This window comes from Meles meles, chromosome 1, assembly GCF_922984935.1.
Source record: "Meles meles chromosome 1, mMelMel3.1 paternal haplotype, whole genome shotgun sequence".
Lineage (NCBI taxonomy): Eukaryota > Metazoa > Chordata > Mammalia > Carnivora > Mustelidae > Meles > Meles meles.
The window spans coordinates 163550724-163574441 of NC_060066.1; the positions used below are offsets into that span (position 1 = coordinate 163550724).

A 23718-nucleotide genomic window follows, 5' to 3' on the forward strand; every position below is an offset into this window, starting at 1 on the left:
GCATCAACATTGGATTTGAGAAGGCAAAAAATTAGTATTTTCAAAGTGCCAAAGGAAGAACTTTGAATCTCTATTTTTAATATTTTTATATTCAGCTATTATTTAAATATGTGAAAAATAAATATACTTCCAACTACACAAATTCTCAAAAGTTTTTACATTAATACCTTCTCTGAAAATGAGACAGTGAGATGCAGTAAATGCAAGAAAATATTACATGATATGCGCAAATAAAGATACATAATAGCATAGCTCATTTCATTCGTGCATACAAAACCCAGTACCATGGGGAAAAAAAATACTTCAGGCAATCCTAAAGTTAAAATGTAGACACCAGTATGGTGGTAGGTGGGGTAAGGAAGGAGGAAGTAGGATGGAGATAAGATTGAGTTAAGTGGGAAGAAAGGGATAAAGGGGTGTAAATAAGGTAGGGATGATCACCACCAATAGGAAAAAGTCAGAACATATTTTCAAATGTGTAGAAGAAATTTTTTTTAAGTAATTATTTTTCTATGACTTTTTTTCCCCCCCTCATCCACAAAATCTCAACACTCCATTTCCTGATCTTAGGGGGCTCAAATAATTTAAAAACCTCATTTAACAAACATTTATTTGGTGTCTAGTGTAAATGAGTATGACTGATGCCAGGGAGGAATACCAAGATGTGCAAGACACAGCTCCCTGCCTTTCTAGAAAAGAGTTCGAATGAAATGGACCAAGGGAGAACCCAACCATCAGTCGTTACAACCTCTCTTTTGTTGGCCTTTAGCTATGAAGCACATCGCTGCTGCAACGGGGTTATGCGCTCAACCAGTTTAGTTCTCAAACTGTTGTCCTCACATGGAAAATGCAGAATTCCATTTAATTTTCACGTTTATAGGGGTGATATTAAGGAAGGCACATTTGGGTTTGCTGTCTGAGGGGTTTCCTTTTTCCTGATGCTTACATACTCCCACCTGCTTCCCAGGACAACCCATATTCAAAGAAAATTCTTATTTATCCAATGTTCAATGGGAAATGAAAATATTTTTAAAAGTATAGTTAAAAGAAAACATGATATAAGAAAATAATAACTACCTATTTAAACAGTTTAAGTACCAATTAAAGACAGATTTTTAAAAATGTTTTAGAGTGCCATGTTAGCTATAGGACACATACCTAAAATAAAATGACAGAAAGATTGGCAATGAAGGGATGGCAAATATAAATGAAAATAAAGTTCAAGTAGCAACTGTAACATCAGAAAAACACACAGAGGGGTAATCAATAGACTACAAACAAATGTGTACCTAATAATAATACCTATACCTATCTATCTGTCTATGGAGAAACAACTAATAGAATGAGAAAAAGAAAATCCAACAATTATACCTGATAACTTCTAATACATTCCTCTCAGACACAGATCAAATTAAAAAATAAGCAAAGATATGGAAGATCTGAGTCACAATTAATAGTCTCAAACTAATATTTATACATACATATATACACATTTAACCTTGTAACCCACAAACAGAGAGTTTGGATTGTTTTTGAGCCTACACGGCACATTCATAGAAAGTAACCATTCAACAAAACAAAATGCTGCTAAATCAACATTAGGGACTAGATTCTCTGACTACAATGCAATAAATTACAAATCTATGTCAAAAGAATAGTTTCTTGAAATTCCTCAGTGGAATAAACTGAAAAATGGAAGCAAAAGTAATTAAGCTTTAAATTTAAAAGGAAATCATAGAACAATTTGAAACATTTATAATTTAAAATTTATGACATGTTGTATAGAGCTGTTGAATCACTCTATTGTACACCTGAAATTAATATAACACTGTATGTTAACTAGGATTAAAAGAAAAACTTAAAAAGCCAAAATAAAATAAAATTTAGGATACATAAGTATAACAGTTAAAAAGAAACTTGATTTAAATCAATTAATCAGAAAATACAAATAATACAGATTGAAAACAAAGGTGCTAAGAATTAATATCAATAAAGACAAAGGAGAAAGAGTAACCCCAAAGAAGAAAACAAGGATATTATAAAGATAAGGGCAGACACTGTAGGAAACAGTAGGGAGGCTCCTCAAGAAATTAAAAATAGTGTTGCCATACAATCCAGTAATTCCTCTACTGGGTATTTACTCAAAGAATACAAAAACACTAAGTTGAAAAAATACATACACCCCTATGTGTACTAAAGCATTATTTACAATAGCTACGATAGGGATGCAGCCCCAATGTCCACTGATAGATAAATGGATAAAGAAAAGGTGAGATACATATGCACACATACATAGGAATATTACTCAGCCAAAAAAAAAAAAAGACTGATATCCTGCCATTTGCAACAACATGAATGGATCTAAAGGGTGTAATTGCTAAGTGAAATAGGTCAGAGAAAGACAAATACCCTATGATTTCATTCTTATGTGGAATTTATGAAACTAACCAAAAAAAAAAAGGGACAAACTAAGAAACAGACTCTTCACCATAGAGAACAAACAGATGGTTTCCAGAGGGGAGGTTGGTGGGGGATGGGTGAAATCGGTGAATCACTATATTGTACATCTGAAATGTACACCATATGTAATCTATACTGGAATTAAAATTTAAAAAGAAGGGCAGAAATAAGCAAAAGATAGAAATGACGAACAGAACAAAACCTGTTTCTTTGAAAAGACAAAACGGGGAAATCTTTTCTAAGACTGATCCAAGGAAGGAGTACCTAGGTAGCTCAGTCAGTTAAGTGTCAACTCCTCTGATTTTGGCTTAGGTCATGATCTCGGGGTTGTGAGATCAATTGAGCCCTGCTTCAGGCTCTGTGCTCAGTGTGAAAATGCCTTGAGATTCTCTCTCTTCCTCTCCTTCTGCAACACCCCCGTTTGTGTGTGTTCTCATTCTCTAAAACAAAAAAACTGATCAAAAAGAAAAAAGAAAATGCAAATAAATATACAATGCCAATGAGAACAGTAAACAGAACAATTTGATTTTGTAAAAGATTTTATTTATTTGAGAGAGAGTGAGTGAGAGCGAGAACAAACACAAGTAGGGGGAAGAGCAGAGGGAGAGGAAGAGGCAGGCTCCCACCTGAGCAGGGAGCCTAATGCAGGGTTCGATCCCAGGACTTCAGGAGCATGGATCAGAAAAAATTTTTAAAATAATATTATAAATGACTATGTGCCAATAAATTTGAAAATGTAGACAAAGTGGATGAATCTATAAAATATAATCAAATGCCAGTATGCTATAGAAAGAAAATAAATTAAAAAGATAAAACTATAATATCTAAATATCTTAGAAGGAACATAATCAGTGACCAATGATTTCCCTCTATATGGTGCTCCAGGACTAGGTCTACATGATTTCATGGATGAGACTTTTCAAAGAACAGGAAAGCCCTATTTTATGTGAGTTGATCCATGAAATAGAAAGAAAAGGGGGAGAAGGAGAAAAAATAGTTAAATCATTTAATGAAGTCAGTATGCCCTTGATTCCAAAATAAATGATGGTTTCAGCGTTTTTCACTTATGACCACATGAGCATATAATAAAATAAAATATTATCCAGTCAAATCAAACAGTGCATTGGAAAAATGTTATCAATTAGAGCTTATAATAGAAGGATCGTTTAACATTAGGAAATCAGAGTGCTTCAGCACATGAATGAATTTAGGAAGAAATCACATGATTATCTCAATAGTTAAAGAAATATTTTGATAAATTTCACTACCTATTTATGATTGTTTTTATATCTCAGAAAACTTGAGAAAAGATTACGTACAAGAATCCATTATTTTTTATCAAGAAACATTTAAGGATTTCTCATTGTCACTGACATTCAATCACGAAGGGCCCAGCATGCCGTGCAAAGAAACCTGAACTTATGGAGGCATTAAAGAATATTAAGCAAGTGAATGACATGATCTGACTTGAGGGTGGAAAAGATCACTCTTGAGGCCCTATGGAAGACTGGTTATAGTGGTGACTACACAGGTGATTATTTTTATCATCTAGATGAGAAAAGAGGAGATCCTGAACAAACAAAGATGTTGACAAGCCTCAAGGATCGAAGAGATGTGAGGATGTGCAATTGAATGGATTTGCTAATATTTTCAACATCTAGATTTGGGGAGCAGGTGAGGAAGATCCATCATGATGAACTGAGTTGTTGGTTCAGATAATTTTAGTTTGGGTGAACGGGTGCCATATACACAACACAGAATTGTACGTGTGTGTCACACATGCGTAGTGGCATCAAGCCACCCAGGTGTGTGTTCTTCTCCGAGGGAACACAGTGCCCTGGTGCAAAGTAGGCAATTGGATGGATTCAGACCTGTAAACTCAGCAAGATCCAGAGAAAAGACAGTTTTCTTTTGGAAATGTTGAAATTGACCTACTCATAACATAACTACTTATATAGCATGGAGATGGAATGCTTAATAATCATTTGGAAGCGTAGATTTTGTGCTGAGGGTGAATGGGTTAAAAAATTGGCGCTTGCAAGTCATTCTTGATCAGCGATAACTGGGGCTGCTGGAGCACACAAGGAGAAGAAAGTGAGAAAAACCAAATACACACACGTACTGATACCAGCCGTTAAGGAAAAAGAAGGGGAATGAGTAGTTAGGCAGAAAAAAAATGGTGGGGTAGAAATCTAGAGCGGAGACTTTTCAAGAGACCAAGCAATAAAAGACTGAATAGCGCCTATTCAACCTCAATACTGAGAAATTTCTATTAATCTTAACGAGAACAGGTTCACATGAATAGCAGAGGCAGAAACCACCGTGGATCTGGCGGAGACAGAAATGAAGAAATGGAAATGATGACAGCAAGTGGGGCCTAATTATTCAAGAAGCTCCAGAGGTGAAGGAAGAGTAATAGAAAGACCACTATGAGGAGATCATTTTTATTTTTTTAAAAAAGATTTTATTTATTTATTTGACAGAGAGAGATCACAAGTAGGCAGAGAAGCAGGCAGAGAGAGTGAGAGGGAAGCAGGCTCCCTGCCAAGCAGAGAGCCCGACGCCGGACTCGATCCCAGGACCCTGAGATCATGACCCGAGCCAAAGGCAGCGGCCCAAACCACTGAGCCACCCAGGCGCCTGAAGAGATTATTTTTAAAGGAAAGGATCTGAGCATGTCTACAAGCAGGAGGGATGGAGCTAGTGGAGCACCCAATGACAGGAAGTAGGAAGGTGAGGATCAAGGTCCTTGGAGATGGCAGACAGGTCATGAGCCCCAGCACTGGCAGGATGAGGCACAGCTCTTCCTCCAAGAAAGCAGGGATCTTTGTCCATTTTGTTCACTGATGAATCATAAACGTCTCTCTCAGTGCCTAACATGTAGTGGGTGCCCAGTACATATTTGTGGAATGAATGCTACTAAAGGGAAAACGAAGTAAAAAACAGGGACACAGGGCACCTGGGTGGCACGGTAGATTAAGGATCCGACTCTTGGTTTCAGCTGGGGTCATGATCTCAGGATTATGAGATGGAGCCCCACATGGGCTCTGTGCTCAGCTCAGAGTCTGCGTGAGCTTCTCTCTCTCCCTCCCCTCTGCTCCTCCATGCACACTTACACTCTCCCTCTCAAATAAATAATCTTTTTTTTTTTTTTTAAATGGGACACATTTGCTTGGGCAGCATGAGAAGAGGTGAATGAATGATCCAGCACATGGCCTTTGTATTTCTAAACATGAGGAGCCATGATCAGCTGACAGAAAGGACAAAGGCAGAAACAGTGAAGGTTCAAGATAGTGGCTGTAGAAAGTGGAAACGAGCAGCCAATGAGAGATGAGGAGCTCAAGTTTTGCTGGGGAGCAGCCATAACATTACACACGTGAAGCAGCACCAAGCCGCATAGGTGTTTCTCTGCAAGAGGACACAGTGCCCTGGTGCAGAAATAGGTCACTGGATGGATTCAGAATTCTAAACGCAGTCAGTCTGGTCCAGCAGAGGCAATTTAAGCAGAGACACAAGGATGACAGTCAAAGAAGAGCTGACGTTGTGACGTATGCAAGCTAGGACAGGAGAATGACAGAACCAAAGAGGGAAAGACAAACTACAAAAGAAGGGAGGCGGGATCCAGGACCAGAGGTGAGGCTAAAGAACAGGAAGAGAAGGGCAAGAGATGTGAGACCAAGAGCAATCTCCTCTGTTTTCCTCCCTCCTCAGTTCATCTGCGAACCACTTTCAGACTAATGTCTTGAGGCTTAACTCTGATCCCATCACTGTCTTGTTTATATACTTCAAGAGCTCCCCCCTGCTTATCAAATTCAATCTCCATTCCCCCAGTGCTCAACAGTCCTCCCTGATTTGGCATCAGTCCACCATCTCATCAGGCATCCCTTCCTACACTCCTCCACCTCCACCACTCACCACCCTCGAAGCGTGCAAATTGGCCTTATTCTCCAGCTTGAAAGCTTTTGTTCAACTCACTCTACCGCCTTGCAGTTGTGAGATTTAGCAAGTGAAAATACAGAATGGCCACTTAAACTGGGGTTTCAGATAAAGCATGGATTTTTTCCATATAACGTCTCATGCAAAATCTGTTTTTATCCGGCTATCCTATCCTCCACTCCCAACAATACAATGCAAAATCACACTTTAATGTCACACTCAAATGTCCCCTCCATCATGAAGCCTTCTTCCCTCATCCCTCAAAAGTGTATTCCTTCCTTAGTTCAGTCAACAAGTATTTACTATGCTAAGTGCCTGGAGTCAAAACCGAACAAGGATTAGTCACTATCTGCACGAACTTCCACAGAGAGGGAGGCCCAGAGAAGCAGCAGCACACAGTTAACAATAGAGAGGTAGTAACAACGGGCCCTGTGAGCAAAAGCAAAGCACACCCCTTCCTGTATTTGCACGACAGATACTAACAAACACTTTGAAAAAAACAGACTTGACACTCAAAATGTAGAACAGAACATTCCTTCCCAAAAAATTTATTGGGATAAATGTTACCAAACTCAATTTCTTCTTTGGCAATGACTTCCGCCTTGACGTGACAGAGATACCATTTAGACAATTTTTTTCAAAGGAAGAATATCTTTGTGTAATGGAAATATGATGAGGGTCCAGTGAATGGCCAACTGGTTTGGAGAGACTAAAACAGTACGCGAATGTTTCTAGATCCTAATAAAGAACACTAGACTTACCACACGTTGAGCTGCTATCAGGGCTGCTAACGTACTTCGCCCTGGCGCTCCCGGAGCACAGAAGGAAACTTGGACTTTGCTTCCCTTGATGGTCAGGCCATCCGCCACCTGCTGAACCTCTTCCGCATGCTCCGCAGTGTTATATTCAACCACTGCAAAGCCACCAACATAACTACCTTCATCCTGTGCAAGCTGATTTAATACAATTTGTTAAAAGGGGAACTCTAATATTCAGTTAGAAATATTTATTTTCAGTATATAATTTTCAAATTCAAAAACAAATGTACCAGCATGATGCTGGTGAAAATAGTATATTCTTTCTCTCTAAAATTAAGTTTCTTAGTTGTGGGAGGTCTGGCTGGCTCAGTTGGGAGAGCATGAGACTCTTGATCTTGGGGTCATAAGTTTGAGCCCCAAGTTGGGTGTAGAGATTACTTTTTAAATGAGTAAATAAATAAATAAAAATAAAAGTTCATTAGTTGCTTAGATATGGTCCTTACTGAAGATAGGATGATAAACAAGATTCTGTCAAGTTTCTTTTTAATTCTTTGATTTTCTAATTTATTTTAAAAGTCAATGCTCAAGGGGCGCCTGGATGGCTCAGTGGGTTAAAGCCTCTGCCTTCGGCTCAGGTCATGATCTCGGGGTCCTGGGATTGAGTCCCGCAATGGACTCTCTGCTTGGCAGGGAGCCTCGTTCCTCCCCTCTCTCTCTACCTGCTTCTCTGCCTACTTGTGATCTCTCTGAGTCAAATAAATAAATAAATTCTTAAAAAAGTCAATGCTCAAATGATAATATTCCTTCTAATTTAAGAAAGATGTAGAACTGATAATTTAGACATAGAAAAATATAGAGACCCAGTAACTGAAATCTTCTTTGAATTTACCAGATATGTGGACAATGAAAGATACTGAACAATTATTTGACCACATCGCTATGTAAATTAAAGTTTGTATTATCAAGAGAAGAAAAGTAGGAGGAACCATATTCAACTTTTAATTCAATAATTTAGGCAGATTTCAGGAATTTGGTCAAGTATTCCAAATCAAAGTTTATTTGGGAAAACTGCCCCAGGGTTTGTTAAAATGCCATATGCAACACACAAGTTTTATTTCTGAATGTGCCCTAAATGAACTGCTGCAATGCTGAGCTTGATTTGTTTCCAGTCACCCACCTGTAAGAGTGTAAAGGAAGATACTAAAGTCCTGGATCTGTAAAGACTGATACAAAGAGCAAAAATAAGAACAAATAAGACACTAACAAGTTTTGAAGTTCTGAATATGCCTGAATTATCTTAAACACATTCACGTGATAAAGTGGTAAATGTGATAAAATTCATCATGGTAGGTCTCAACATGTGTTTGGATTTCATGTCTCCTAAGTTAATATTACAATTAAACAATTTCAGTCTTTTTTAGTTTCTATCTTATTTCAGAATCTTCACTTTCTTGTATTGTTAGAACAAATTTCTATTTTTCCCTTCACATTCTTCTTCCTTTTAAAACTGTCCTCAAATGTCTTTTCTTCCACAAAACTTTTCCAACCACATGATAGAAAGGCAAAACATCTGCCTCTTCCAAACATTTCTCCTACAACCCCATTCTTCTTGTAATCCAAACCAGATATTACAATCAGATTTATAAAAGCCATCAATCTTTGGTGTCCCATGATCACAAGATAAGAGACTATCTTCACTACAGTCTACGTCAACCTACCAGGCAAAAGAGCCTGAATTTCAGAGATCCACTGATAAAGGCATCATAAATTTGTTTTACTAATCTTTTGAGAATTTTGAAACACTTACTATTATTCCTGGTTCATTATGATAGCTTTCATGCCATATAAATTATAATACCATTTTAATTCTTTCAAAAGACAAACTCATCTAAGTTCACAGCATCAGTAGTTTTAAAGAGGAATATTTCAGTTCAGTAGGAAAGCCATTCAAATATAGAATGGTCTGACTTCTGATCTAGTTAATTTCCCATTATCTTGGAACATTTTAATAGAAGCTAAATGGTCACTCACAAATAATATAATAAACATTTTTCTACCACCGGCAACCTAGATTAGAGGACCTGTCATGTCCAACTCTGGGATTCATAATTGAAATACAAGTTGTGATAAATGGGTTTTCTCCTCACGTTTGCTTCAAAGGCCTCAACTACAAAGAATTTTGTTTGACCACAGAATACCACTGAATAATTTTAGTATCCAAGAGAAGGATATGGATTAGATATCAACATCTATCACCTTTCAGTAACTGAGAAAAGACTGGATGTAAGATCTGTGACAAAATTTTCTAATTTTATGATGTTCTTAAATGGTCTCTTTGATGTATATATTGGGATTGGAGGGGTACAAATGTAAGAAAAAGATGGTAGCATTAACCTATTGTTTATATAACTAGAGTTATACAGTATATATATGTAGTTATTTAGTTATATATAATCTATATTAGTTATTTATGCATTATACAATAAATTTATATATTTATATAAACACGATATATAATACATTATAATAATATATAGGTGTATATATGTGGTTGTGTGTGTGTGTGTATATATATACATAACACACATAAATTTTACATTTTATATATATACATATATATATATAAAACTATAACAACTCCAAACTTTCTAGTGTAATAGTAGAGACTCAACAAATGTATGATTAAAGAAAAATGGTGGGTGGTGGGGGCAGGGAATATGGGATAAGAAGAAAAGAAACATGGGAGGAGAGAAGAGAGGGAAGGAAGAAATTAAGGGAAGCAAGAGAGGAAAGAGTTCATCAGTTGCTACTGAACACTTACAAGGGAAGGAGCTTTATACAGTACATATTTTTATCTATTTAGTAGAATATATATATATATAATTTTACTGATCAAGTGCATGAAAAGTCTTACCAGTGTTGTTAAGTTTTCAGGATCTTCTCTAAATGTCTCACTACGATCCCATTAAGACAGAATTACACATTCTTTTTAAACTTTAAAATACTTTCCTATCTTCCATTACATTACTCTTTATACAGGATTTATAATTATTTGCTTGTCAGTACCTCCTACAAAATTGTAAAATATTGAGAGAGTACGTTTCTCTTCTCTGTATTTCTAAGCTTTAAGCAATATAGTGTCTGGTGCAGAGAAGATAATAAGTAAAAAGTGGACGGATGAATGGATCAAAGGATGAAGGGCTCAAGAAATTGATAGAATGAGGTGAATAAGTGATGGGTTTACTAAGACATATCTACTATATAATAACAAAAATTGACTCATTCACAAAAGGACTTGACTTAAAATTTAGAGTGACCGTAAAGTCTTCACTGCGGACTAAAGAAGACTTAGATGGGGACGCCTGGGTGGCTCAGTTGGTTAAGCGGCTGCCTGCGGCTCAGGTCATGATCCAAGCGTCCTGGGATCGAGTCCCATATCGGGCTCCTTGCTCGGCAAGGAGCCTGCTTCTCCCTCTGCCTCTGCCTGCCACTCTGTCTGCCTGTGCTTTCGCTCTCTCTCTCTGACAAAATAAATAAATAAAATCTTAAAAAAAAAAAAAAAAAGACTTAGATGATCCATTGTGATATTCACATAGGTATAAAAAATTTGTGAGTGCATGCAGAATACATAAGCAAAAATTTTCAAATATTTCAAATGATACCTTAAGAATACATACCTGGCAAAACATGGGTTTATGTATATTGGAAAAAAATTGCAACAGCTCTTCTGAATCCCTGTAGTCACTAGGGAGTTTATCTACACAAAGGCACTTAGAATGAATGAGCTCTGGGGCCAACAGATTAACATCCATCCATTGTGCAAACAGAGCTGAAGTTCCCAACTGTTTACCCAATAACTCCAATCTAGCCTTTGCAGCGAAGTCCTTTTTCATGTATTCCACAAATCCATAGCCTTTGGAATGGCCAGTAACTTCACTGTATACTAGAAAACATCTCTCGATATTTCCATAAGCACGAACAAGTTCTTCAAATTCTTCTAATGTAAAAGAAGTGGGCAAGTTGGTAATACACAGCAAAGCGTCTGTTGGCTGGAGCTGAACAATTAAGTCCTTTCCTCGAAAAGAATATTGATGAAACATCCGAATTGCATTCTGGGCTTGCTCCCCATTCAGTAAGGTAACAAAAGCTAGAAGATAACAAAATGAATTAAAGAATTTTCTAAGCCAGTGTTTTCAAACTTTTTTTGACTATGACCCATAGTAAGGAATATATTTTTGGTCTGTGACTCGGTACACACATACACATTTCTGAAACAAAAGTATCAAGAACAAATATTCCTACTACATGCGATGCACTCTGAAATATCTATTCCATTTCATGGCATTTTTTAATGCTGACACTAATCACTTAACTAATTCCACAACCAAAGACTCAAATAAAAGTAGAGAAATTATATTAGGAGTTCTACTATAAGATACTATAATGTTTTGTTTTTTATTTTTGTAATGCTTTCAAACTACATAAAGATTTTATTTTTCCCAACTACATGTAATGCAAAGTATCGGGAAGTCTTAAAAATTTTCTTTTATATTGAAGCACCTAAATACATAAAGCAAATATGAACAGACACAAAGCAAGAAACTGACAGTAATACAATAATAGTAAGGGACTTTAACACCTCACTTACATCAATGGGTAGCTCATCCAGGCAGAAAATCAATATGGAAACAGTGTCTTTGAATGACACATCAGAGCAGGCGGACTTAACAGATACATATAGAACATTCCATCCAAAACCAACAGAGTATACCTTCTTTTCAAGTTCACAGGGAACATTCTCCAGAATAAGTTTCAATAAATTTAAGAAAACTAAAATCCTTTCACGTATACTTTGATTATAATGGTATAAAATAAGAAATCAATCAAAGGAAAAAAAATGCAAAAAGTCCCCCCAAAACATGGAAGCTAAATAACATGCTACTAAACAGTCAATGTGTGAATAAAGAAATCGGAGAGGAAATTAAGAAATTACGTAAAGACAAATGAAAATAAAAACACAGTGATCCAAAATCTTTGGGACACAGCAAAAGCAGTTCGAAAAGGAAAATGTATAGGGAAAATTTACAGGCCTACCTCAAGAAACAAGAAAAATCTCAAACCATCTAACCTAACACCTACAGGAACTAGAAAAGGAAGAACAAACCAAGCCCAGAGCCAGCAGAAGGAAGGAAGGAAGATCAGAGCAGAAATAAATTAGGAACTTAAAGAACAATAGAAAAGATCAGTGAAACCAAGAGCTGCTTCTTTGAGAAGATAAACAAATCGTTAAAATTTTAACCAGGCTTATCAAGAAAAAAAGAATACAAATAACTAAAATCAGAAATGAAAGGGGAATTAACCAACACAACAGAAATATGGAAGATTATAAGGGAATACTACAAAAAATTGTATGTCAACAAATTGGACAACCTAGAAGAAATGGATAGATTCCCAGAAACATATCATCTTCTTAAAATTCAATCAGGAAGATACAGAAAAACTGAACAGACCAATTACTAATAACAAAGCTAATTTGGTAACCAAAACTTCCAATAAACAGAAGTCTAGGACCAGATTGCTTTACAGGTTTATTCTACATTTCATTTAACCAAGAATTAATACTGATTGTCCTCAAATTATTTCAAAAAACAGAAGAGGAAGGAAAGCTTTCAAATACATTCTACGAGGCCAGTATTACCCTGATACAAAAACCAGACAGAGACACTATGGAAAAAAGAAAAGTACAGACCAATATTCCTGATGAACATAAATGTAAAAATCCTGAACAAAATATTAGCAAGTGTATTCAGCAATACATTGAAAGGATGATTCACACCTAGAACAAGTGAGATTTATTCCAGGGATGCAGGGAGGTTCAATATTCACAAGTCAATCAATGTGAAAATCCACATTAACAAAACAAGAATAGAAACCACAAAATCATCTCAATAAATGCAGAGAAGGCATTTGACAAAAGTCAACATCTGTTCATGTTAAAAACTCTTAAAGTGTGTTCAGGGGATACCTTAAGCTAAATAAAGGTCATTCATGAAAAACCCACAGTTAACATCATACTCAATGGTAAAAAAACTGAAGTTTTTTTCTCTAAGATTAGAAACAAGACAATGATGTCCATTCTTTTTATTCAGTATAGTACTGCAAGTCCTAACCATAGCAATTAGATAAGAAAATTCATCCAAATTGGTAAGGAAGAAGTTAAATCATCACTATTTGCAAATGACATGATATTATACATAGAAAACTGTAAAAATTCCACCAAAAACTATTAGAATTAATGAATTCAGTAAAGCTGCAAGATTCAAAATTAATACACAAAAAACAATTGCTTTTCTGTACACTAATAATGAAATAGCAGGAAAGAGAAAGAAAACAATTCATTTATAATAGCACCAAAAAGAATAAAATGTCTAGGAATAAATTTAACCAAGCATGTAAAAGACCTGTACTCTGAAAACTAGGACAATGATGAAACTAAAGATGGCACAAACAAATGGAAAGATATCTCATGCTCCTGGACTGGAAGAACAAATACTCTCAAAATGTCCATACTACCCAAAGATCTACAGATTTAATGCAATCTCTAACGAAATACCAACAACATATTTCACAGAACTAGAACAAATAATCCTGAAATTTATATGGAACCTCAAAGGACCTCAAAGCACCAAAGAAATCTTGAGAAAGAAGAACAATGCTAGAGGTATCACAATCTCAATATTTCAAGGTCTATTACAAACCACAGTAATCAAAACAGTTTGGTACTGGCACAAAAAACAGACACATAGGGGCGCCTGGGTGGCTCAGTGGGTTAAGCCGCTGCCTTCGGCTCAGGTCATGATCTCGGGGTCCTGGGATCGAGTCTCGTGTCGGGCTCTCTGCTCGGCAGGGAGCCTGCTTCCCTCTCTCTCTCTGCCTGCCTCTCTATCTACTTGTGATCTCTGTCAAATAAATAAATAATCTTTAAAAAAAAAAAAAAAAAACAGACACATAGATCAGTGAAACAGCCCCCAAATAAGCCCATACCTATATGGGCAATTAATCTGTAACAAAGGAGGCAAGAATATACAATAGGGAAGACAGTCTATTCAATACATGGTGCTGGGAAAACTAGATAGCGACATGTGAAAGAATGAAACTGGATCACTTTTTTACACCATACACAAAACACACTCAAAATGAACTAAAGACCTAAATGTGAGACCTGAACCCATAAAACCCCTAATGGTTGAAAAAAAAAAAAGGCAATGATCACTTGGACATCACCCCTAGCAAAATATTTACGGATATGTCTCCTTAGGCAAGGGAAACAATAGCAAAAATAAACCACTGTGCCTACACAAAAATAATTTGCTCAGCAAAGGAGATCATCCACAAAACAAAAAGACAACATAGTGAATGGGAGAAGAAATCTACAAATGATGTTTATGATAAAGGATTGATATCCAAACCTATAAACTCATACAACTCAACACACACACACGCATGCACACACACAAAAAACCCCACTAAAAAATAATCTGACTAAAAAAATAGGCGGAGGACCTGAGTAGACATTTTTCCAAAGAAGACACACAGATGGCCAACATATACATGAAAAGATGCTCAACATCTCTCAACATCAGAGAAATGCACATCAAAATCACAATGAGATATTACCTCACACCAGTCAGAATAGCTAGAAAGAATAGTATCAAAATGACAAGAAATAACAAGTGTTGATGAGGATGAAGAGAAAAAGGAACCTTTGTGCATTGTTGATAGGAATGCAAATTAGTGCAGCCATTGTGGAAAACAATATGGAAGTGCCTCAAAAATTTAAGAATAGAACTGCCATATGATCCAGTAATTCCACTACTGTGTATCTACTCAAAGAAAATAAAAACATTAATTTGAAAAGACATATGCACCCCTGTTTACTGTAGCATTATTTACAGCAACAAAGATATGGATGCAACCCAACTGCCCATTAATGGATTAATGGATAAAGATATGATGGCCAAATTACTTGGCCATAATTTACTTGGCCATATTACTTGGCCAAAATAAAGAATGAGATTTTGCCACTTGCAACCACATGGACAGACCTACAGGGTATAACGCTAAGTAAAATAAATCAGACAGAAGACAAATACCATGTGGTTTCACTAATATGTGGAATCCAAAAAAACAGATGAATAAACAAAAACATACAACAGGTACCTGACTGGCTCAGTCTACAGAATGTGTGACTCTTGATCTCGGAGTCATGAATTTGAGCCCCATGCTGGGCATAGGCCTTACTTAAAAAAACAAAAACAGTGTAGGGGGGTTGGGGAGCCTGGTGGTGGGTATTATGGAGGGCATGTATTGCATGGAGCACTGGGTGTGGTGCATAACAATGAAATCTGGATCACTGAAAAGAAATTAAAAATAAATAAAATTTAAACATTAAAAAAAAAATACAGAGAACAAACTGGATGCCTAAGGGGAAGTGGGGAGGATGGGCAAAATATGTAAAGGGAATTAGAGGTACAAACTTCCAGTTTGTACTTATGAAGTAAGTGCTGGAGATGAAAAATACAGCACAGGGAAATACAGTCGGTGATACTGTAATGTTGTATGGTGACAGATGGTAACTACACTTAATGTGGTGAGCACTGGGTAATGCATAGAATTGTGGAATCAATATGTTGTATCCCTAAAAAAAGAGTTATACACCTGAAATGTAACACCAATGTTAATTACACTTCAATAAAAAAAAAAATGGAAGGTCACCAAGCCTATAAATATTATTATAGCATAACATATAATATTAGAAAATTCTTTATAAAATAATGTCTCTAGTGACATACATATAAATTATGTGATTATAATTTAGGATACTAATGTTATCTTCAGAAAATACATTGTGTGAGTAGCATTGATATGACTTAATGCTTAAGAATTTCAGAGAGTGGGAATTTCAGTGGCTTCAGAGAGCCAGTGGGTGGCTCAGTGGGTTGAGCCTCTGCCTTCAGTTCGGGTCATGATCTCAGGGTCCTAGAATCGAGCCCCACATCGGGCTTTCTGCTCGGTGGGGAGTCTGCTTCCCTTCCTCTCTCTCTGCCTGCCTCTCTGCCTACTTGTGATCTCTGCCTGTCAAATAAATAAATAAAATCTTTAAAAAAAAAGAATTTCAGAGATTATCTTAAGAATGAAAAGACAGTAATCTTGTTTAATAATGCACACACTTAGAATCAAAATGAAACCACGTGCTTAAAATTGAAATCTTACCTGTTCGCTTATTTCTGTCCACATAACAATACTTTAACTCATAGTCTTGCAATAAATCATGAACTTCCTGAAAGAGACAAAACATGAATTCAAATAAACACACAAGTGCAGTTAGTCGGGGGCAACTGGGCGGCTCAGTCATTAAGTGTCTGCCTTCGGCTCAGGTCATGATCCCAGGGTTCTGGGATCGAGCCCCGCATTGGGCTCCCTGCTCAGCCGGAAGACTGCTTTCCCTCTACCACTCCTGCTTGTGTTCCCTTTCTCACTCTGCCAAATAAATCAATAAAATCTTTAAACAAAACTAAACAAAAACAAATGCAGTTAGTAGATAATCCAACTGTACTAGTCAACCACTACCACCACCATCTGCCATGTGAAGAACCTTTCATGGATCTCCATTATTTGTTTAACTTAAACACATTCCATGCCCAATAAATATGACATCAACCTTCCTCCCCAAGCATATCTCCCAGTACGGAACCTGCACATAGATCATGTTTCTGCTCAGTGGGCATTCACTATTCCACCAGGATGTCATGCCCAGTCCTCACTCTGAATTGCTACTCATGCTGATACCTTGACCTTGCATGGTGCAAAGATACCACTAAAGCTCGTAAACATCACCTGAAATCACATACATTCTTTGAAATCCTGCTCAAATATTCTTTCATGAAGTTTTCTTCCAATTTTATTTATTTACTTACTTGCTTATTTATTATGATTAAGAGAGAGAGCGTGCAAGCAATTACGGGGGGGGGGGAGGTGGCAGGGGGCGGGGGGAGGTCCAGCAGAGAGAAGGGGAGAGAGGGAATCCCAAGCAGTCTCCACGCTTAGCATGGAACCCAATGTGGGGCTCAATCTCATGACACTGAGATCATGAGCGGAGCTGCAATCAAGAGTCGGATGCTTAACCAACTGAGCCACCCAGGCGCCCCAGGTTTATTCCAATTCTTTTCTGTGGGATACGACCTCTACCACCTCCATGCTAACAATGGTCATATTTTATGTATGCCTGTCTGACAGAAATATTAAACGTTTCTCTTTGTATAAGACACAAAACTGAGTTTTTAACAAGTAATACACTTGTAAATACTGTAGTATCAGCAAACAGAATAGATACAGGTAGACGCAAACCTAGAGATCCCTGGGTATGAAAACAATAACCGCCACCAAAGTATGTAGGTAATTCAATTTAGTCCCGCTTGGCTCCTTAAGGTGTTGAAACTGGCTTTCCTATTCATTCTGTTTCCATTAATAATCCAGTCTGAACTTGTTTATGCTGGTGTAAATTTCACCCACCAGGGGTCTCAAAAAGCAGATTTCTATTCCTAATCCTTCCTGTTAAACTAACAACACTTGAGTACAGGAACTATAGTTCATGTATGTGTATATACCTTGTATTGCTCAGCAAATACTAGGCACTCAAATATACACTAAAGTGAATACAATTATTTTTTTGTCACTGAATTGATATGTGGCCTTAGAAAACTTACTCATAATACACACACTGATGGAATTATTATTTTCTAAAGGAACTGGACTATCACATAGGTGGACATTCTGATCCTAGATTGGAAAGTTATAGCCGATCTATTTTATCTTGCTTGTGAATGAATTAAACATATACAAGTGCCAATATGCTAAGTTCACAACAGAAACTAACTCAATAATAATTCTTATTATTGCCATTAATATAGTTAACTTTCATTTCACTTTTACTAAGTACCAGAGCACTGAACTCTCCCTTTTCCATTAAAAACCAGGAAACCAGGCCTGACGCTGACAGGGCTATCCTACAGAAAGGTGCATGCTCTTGACTCTTGATCTTGGGGTCGTGAGTTCAAGCCCCTTGTTGGGTAGAGAGATTACTTAAATAAGTAATTTTTAAAAGGGGGCACCTGGGTGGCTCAGTTAGGAGCATGTGACTCTTGCTCTCAGCGTTGTAAGTTCGAGCCTCATGTTGGATGTAGAAATTACTTAAAAATAAAATCTTTCTTTTTTTTTTTTTTAAGATTTTATTTATGTGTCAGAAAGAGAGAGAGAGCACAAGCAGGGGGAGCTACAGGCAGAGGGAGAAGCAGCCTCCCTGCTGAGCAAGGAGCCCAATACAGGACTTGATCCCAGGACTCTGGGATCATGACCTTAGCCGAAGGCAGATGCTTAACCAACTGAGCCACCCAGGTGTTCCTTAAAAATAAAATCTTTAAAAAAAAAAAAAAAAAACAGAAAAAACCTTTATAGAAAAATAAATAAAAATCAAGAAACCTCAGCAGAGCAAAATCAAATAACTTGCTGAGGGGAGATTCACCAGTCTGGCACCTTTAACCCCTATATCCTACTACTAGATTCCTTCCAGAGCTAACTAAAACGAGTATACTACCACCAATAGTTACAAAAACAGTATCATTAGTGTCCTAATAAGAGATCACATGGAAATGGGAAAAAATAAGCGGACAGTTCCAAGTTGAGACAATAGTTTCCCTTTTAACACAATGCAAGGGGGGAAAGAATGATATGATAGACAAAGTATAAAAACATAACACTGGGTGGAAAAAAGATAATCGCCTATGATAAGAAATTAGAGAAAGCTGAAGTTGGTAATTTAGTATTCTCTATGAGTAAATCAATATTAGGTGTGTTTTAAAATACATATACTACAGATTTCATATAATAGGTTTGATGAATTATACAGTAGTGTGATCAATATACAGATTAGTGGGGCGCCTGGGTGGCTCAGTGGATTAAGCCGCTGCCTTCGGCTCAGGTCATGATCTCAGGGTCCTGGGATCGAGCCCCGCATCGGGCTCTCTGCTCCGCAGTGAGCCTGCTTCCTCCTCTCTCTCTGCCTGCCTCTCTGCCTACTTGTGATCTCTCTCTCTGTCAAATAAATAAATAAAAAATCTTTAAAAAAAATATATATATATATACAGATTAGTTTACATCTTACTATGGTAGTTTTTATAAGCTTCAGTGTTTCCTTGGACTTAACACATACAGTGTATTCATTAAGAAGATCTAATTCTCTCAATAGCATAGTGTATACATCTTGCCAATCGACTAATTTAATCCTTGATATAGAAGGTGGCACAGTTTTGTTTGAAGGGATCCGGTGTATGCTTTTAATTGCACAGACTCTAATCTCTCATTTCACTGGTTAACAGCTGTGGGATGCCAGATAAAGAAAACACGACAGTGCTGCTCGCATTATCAAGTATCTTTAAACAAATGACATTATGTTACTCGTCCAGCTGAGAGAATTACCTGAGAGAGATCTCACGTATTCAAAGATGCATTTTGCAACTTAAAAATTTTATTTTTAAAATACCTATCTTTCAAATTGTAGCTTTTCTATGCATCAGATGTGGGATACAGCATTTGCCAACTCGGAAACCTTACAAAGCTTTTTGCAAAGAAAAAACAACAGCAACAACAATTATTTTTCCCCCATGTCCCGGATGATTTGACCCAGGCAAAAGTGGGTCACCCCTCAATTTGAGCCTCAGTAAGTTGGCCAAATTAAAAACTTAAAACCTGAAAGAGAGTCCTAACAACCAATTGCCAGAATTCTACTACGCTCCACCACACAGAACCCAAACAAATAAAATTCTCTCTATTCTACTCTAACTTTATGACATTTCTATTAACTTACAAGTTAATTTTAAGGAATAAAGTAGCACCTTCTGGCCAGGAATATCAGTTACAAATTTCTCACAGTAAGATAAGTTCATCAAAACTGATAGTATTAGAGAGCTTTGGCAACCTATTTCCAGACCACATTCCTTATTACTTCCTGGAATTAAACAAAAAGTTTTGCACACACAAAATCTCTCCTTGGGAAAGAACTGACAACCACAATGAAACCCAGCCTTAGTTTTAGGCTTTAATCACACTGTCTTCTAAGTCCTTTTCCAACTTTGATTTATTTCTTTTTCCTAAGAAAGGCTTTCACAGATTAAAGCACTCTAATTTCAAAGTCCACTCTTTTGGGAAAAAAAAAGAAATACTTTTGCTACTTGTCTTTGAAAATTTTTAATGATTTTCTAATATGGAAATATTACCTGCAACATATTAAGTTATGGGGCATAATAATGAAATAAGTACCTGGGAACCCATCACCAAACCTAAAGACTGGAACATTAGCAACACTGTTCCGCTGACTTCTGCATTCCTTTGCTAGACCATCCCGCCACCCTCCCCGATGGCTGGAGTTCCTAACGTAGGTATGTATTCCTAAACAATATGTTGATTCATTTCACTTGTTTCTGAGCTTTAGAGAAATGCTATTATGCTATTTTTAACCTTCTGTGCCATTTACTTATTTGTTTAGGTGTCTTGCTTTTTTAATACTATGCCTCAAAAATTCACTCGTGTTCCACCTGGCCATTTTTTCACTACGGTTTGATATTCCATTCTATGCCTACAGTACGATTTATGGATCCATTTTTCTTTTCTACCAGTGAATATTTGGTTTGTTTCTAGGTTGGTTTGCTACTTCCATATTTTAAAACTACTACCACATTCTTAAAAATTTTATGTATTTCCTGGTGCTCATGTGCAAGTTTCTGAAGGAATGAAATTTTGGGGCTGCACACATACAAATGACCATCTTTGTAAGAAAGTGCCAACTTGTGTGCTGGAATGGTTGTAGCATCTTACGTCCCCATCAAGAGTACACAAGGATCCCACTGATACATAACCATAAAATGCTTGGTGTTCCCAGTTACTTAAGTTTTGTCAGTTTGGTTGATATAAAACTGTACCGCACTGTGATCTTAATTTGCAATCCCTTGATTAGTAAAGGTAGAGGACTGTGATGGTTAGTTTTAAACTGCGGTTTCCAGAAGAAGAAATCCTGCCTCAAGATGGTAGCACCAACACATGCCTGACTCTCTAGCCTACTGGTATACGTGACAGATTCCGGACTTACCAGTTCCCACGATTGGTCAATAGCTCTATGTACATCTGTATATAATATAAATAGATGTTAATATAAATATTACATATAAGCTCTTTCTTTGAAGAACTCTGATATAGGCATCTTTTCATGTTTATTTGCCATTTATTTCCCTTTCTGGAAAACACTCTTCTTGATGGCCATTTTCCTATTTGTCTTTTCTTTTATTGATTTATAGTAGTTTTAAAAAATATATTCTGCATACTAATTCTTTGTTGGAAACTGTATTATAAATGTATTCTCCTACATTTTATTTGTGAGTTTTTTCTGGTGAAGAGAAATTTGTCATAGAAGCCAAATTTGTAATTCTTCCCTTTACCATTTGCGTTTGTGTGCCTTAAGAAATCTTTTCCTACCCCAGCCATGAAGACATTTTGTGCTCCAACAGTTTTAAAATTTTCCTTCTACGAATCAAGTTTGAGTCAGTTAGCCATGTTACGCTAGCTATAGTTTCCAGTACAATCTCGAATGGAAGTGATGCCAGCATTGTTCCTAATCTCAGGGGTGAAGTTTTCACTTTCACCACAGAACACGATTACTTTGGGTTTTCTAGATAATTTTCAAATTTGAGGAAGTTCTTTTTTATTCATGCTCGGTATGAGTTTTTATTAGGAATGGGTGTTAAACTTTATCAAATGCTTTTTCTGCATGAATTGAGGTGCCTTCAGTCCCATCTTCATGCAGGTGATCTCCAAATTCTTTTTTTTTTTTTTTTAAGATTTTTTTTATTTATTTATTTGACAGAGAGAGAGATCACAAGCAGGCAGAGAGGCAGGCAGAGAGAGAGGAGGAAGCAGGCTCCCCGCTGAACAGAGAGCCCGATGTGGGACTCGATCCCAGGACCTGAGATCATGACCTGAGCTGAAGGCAGAGGCTTAACCCACTGAGCCACCCAGGCGCCCCTGATCTCCAAATTCTTACTTCTACCTTCAAACCTCTCTTCTAGGCTCCAAACCTACATATGTTATTGCTTGCTTGGAACTGCATTTGTTTGTTCCACACCAGGTAATACTTTTTCTTTCTTTCTTTTCTTTTTTTGATTTGTGCCCAATGCAGGGTTTATCATATAATATCTTTTGTGATATTAGCTGAGTAAATGTGATGTCAATTTTAATTTGGGTAAATTTTTAAAACTTTCAATGAAACTTCTTTGTTGGGAAGTTCATTTGAATACAAACTTCTTGCCAGGGGAACATTCTGATTTTGCCTTAAAAAAAAAGATAAAGAGGGGGGCCTGGGTTGCTCAGTGGGTTAAAGCCTCTGTCTTCAGCTCAGGTCATGATCCCGGGGTCCTGGGATCGAACCCCACATCAGGCTCTCTGCTCCGCGGGGAGCCTGCTTCCCCCTCTCTCTCTACCTACTTGTGATCTCTGTCAAATAAATAAATAAATAAAATAATAATAAATAAATAAACTGCCAGCTTCTTTTTATTAGCAGAATAATAGTATTATTTACCGAGTGCTCACTTTATCCCAGGTGTTCTATAGACATTATCTCCAAACCTATTCAGTCCAAATGAGCTGGAATATATATGCTTTTATTTATACATACACACACACACACACACACACACACACACACACACACGTGTGTGTGAAAAATTGGGAGAGGGGTGAAGGAGAGAGAGAGAATCTTGAGCACGCTCCATGCCCAGCACAGTGCCCAACTCATGGCTCAGTCTCACAACCCTGAGATCATGATCTGAGCCGAAATCAAGAATCAGATGCTTAATAAACTGAGCCACCCAGGTGCCCCTATAATGCAGATTTTAAAGATGAGGACACTGAGGCCTAGAAAAGCATGGTGCCTGGCTGTACAGATAGTATGTGATGGATCTGGTATTCAAACCCAAGTTAACAGACTCCAGAGCAAACACAGTGACCCACTATATGTATTGCATCTTAAGTGTCAGCACTGCAAAAAGAAAGTCCATGAAATAATCAATTCCCATCACATTCCTAAAGCTTACTCCATCACTGACCTCCTAATCTTGGCATGAGGATCAGGCCAAGAACAAGGCTTGAAAGATAGAAACCAAACCAACACAGTTTTACTTTCTGACAGCTAGAAATCAAATTGCATAGCTCCCTTGTTTAACTCTTTCAATGGATCCTCATTTCCCTTAAAATAAAATCCAAACTTCCTCACGTGGCTTATAAACGTTTCATCATCCTCAGATGGCCTTGCTTGAGTGCTTGCACATATTCGGGGCAGGGAAAGGGAGGCACATAACAGACAGCAAGCTCTCTGGTGTCTTCTTGTGAGATGATAAGAGATGAGGGTACTTTTTTTAATTTAAATTCAATTAACCAATTTACAGTACATCATTAGTTTCAG

General features: G+C 37.1%; 1 protein-coding gene across 2 annotated transcripts in view; it reads right to left on the reverse strand.

Moving 5' to 3' along the window:
* The window catches only part of RAVER2 (ribonucleoprotein, PTB binding 2), an 86950-nt gene that overhangs the window by 48552 nt on the left and 14680 nt on the right, over nucleotides 1-23718 (reverse strand). For both annotated transcript variants that reach the window (XM_046000345.1, XM_046000336.1), the window contains exons 2-4: nucleotides 16428-16494; nucleotides 10832-11301; nucleotides 7158-7349 (exon numbers count right to left, since the gene is read on the reverse strand). In XM_046000345.1, coding sequence (XP_045856301.1) covers nucleotides 7158-7349; nucleotides 10832-11301; nucleotides 16428-16494 — 729 coding nt within the window. The remainder of the gene's footprint in view (nucleotides 1-7157; nucleotides 7350-10831; nucleotides 11302-16427; nucleotides 16495-23718) is intronic.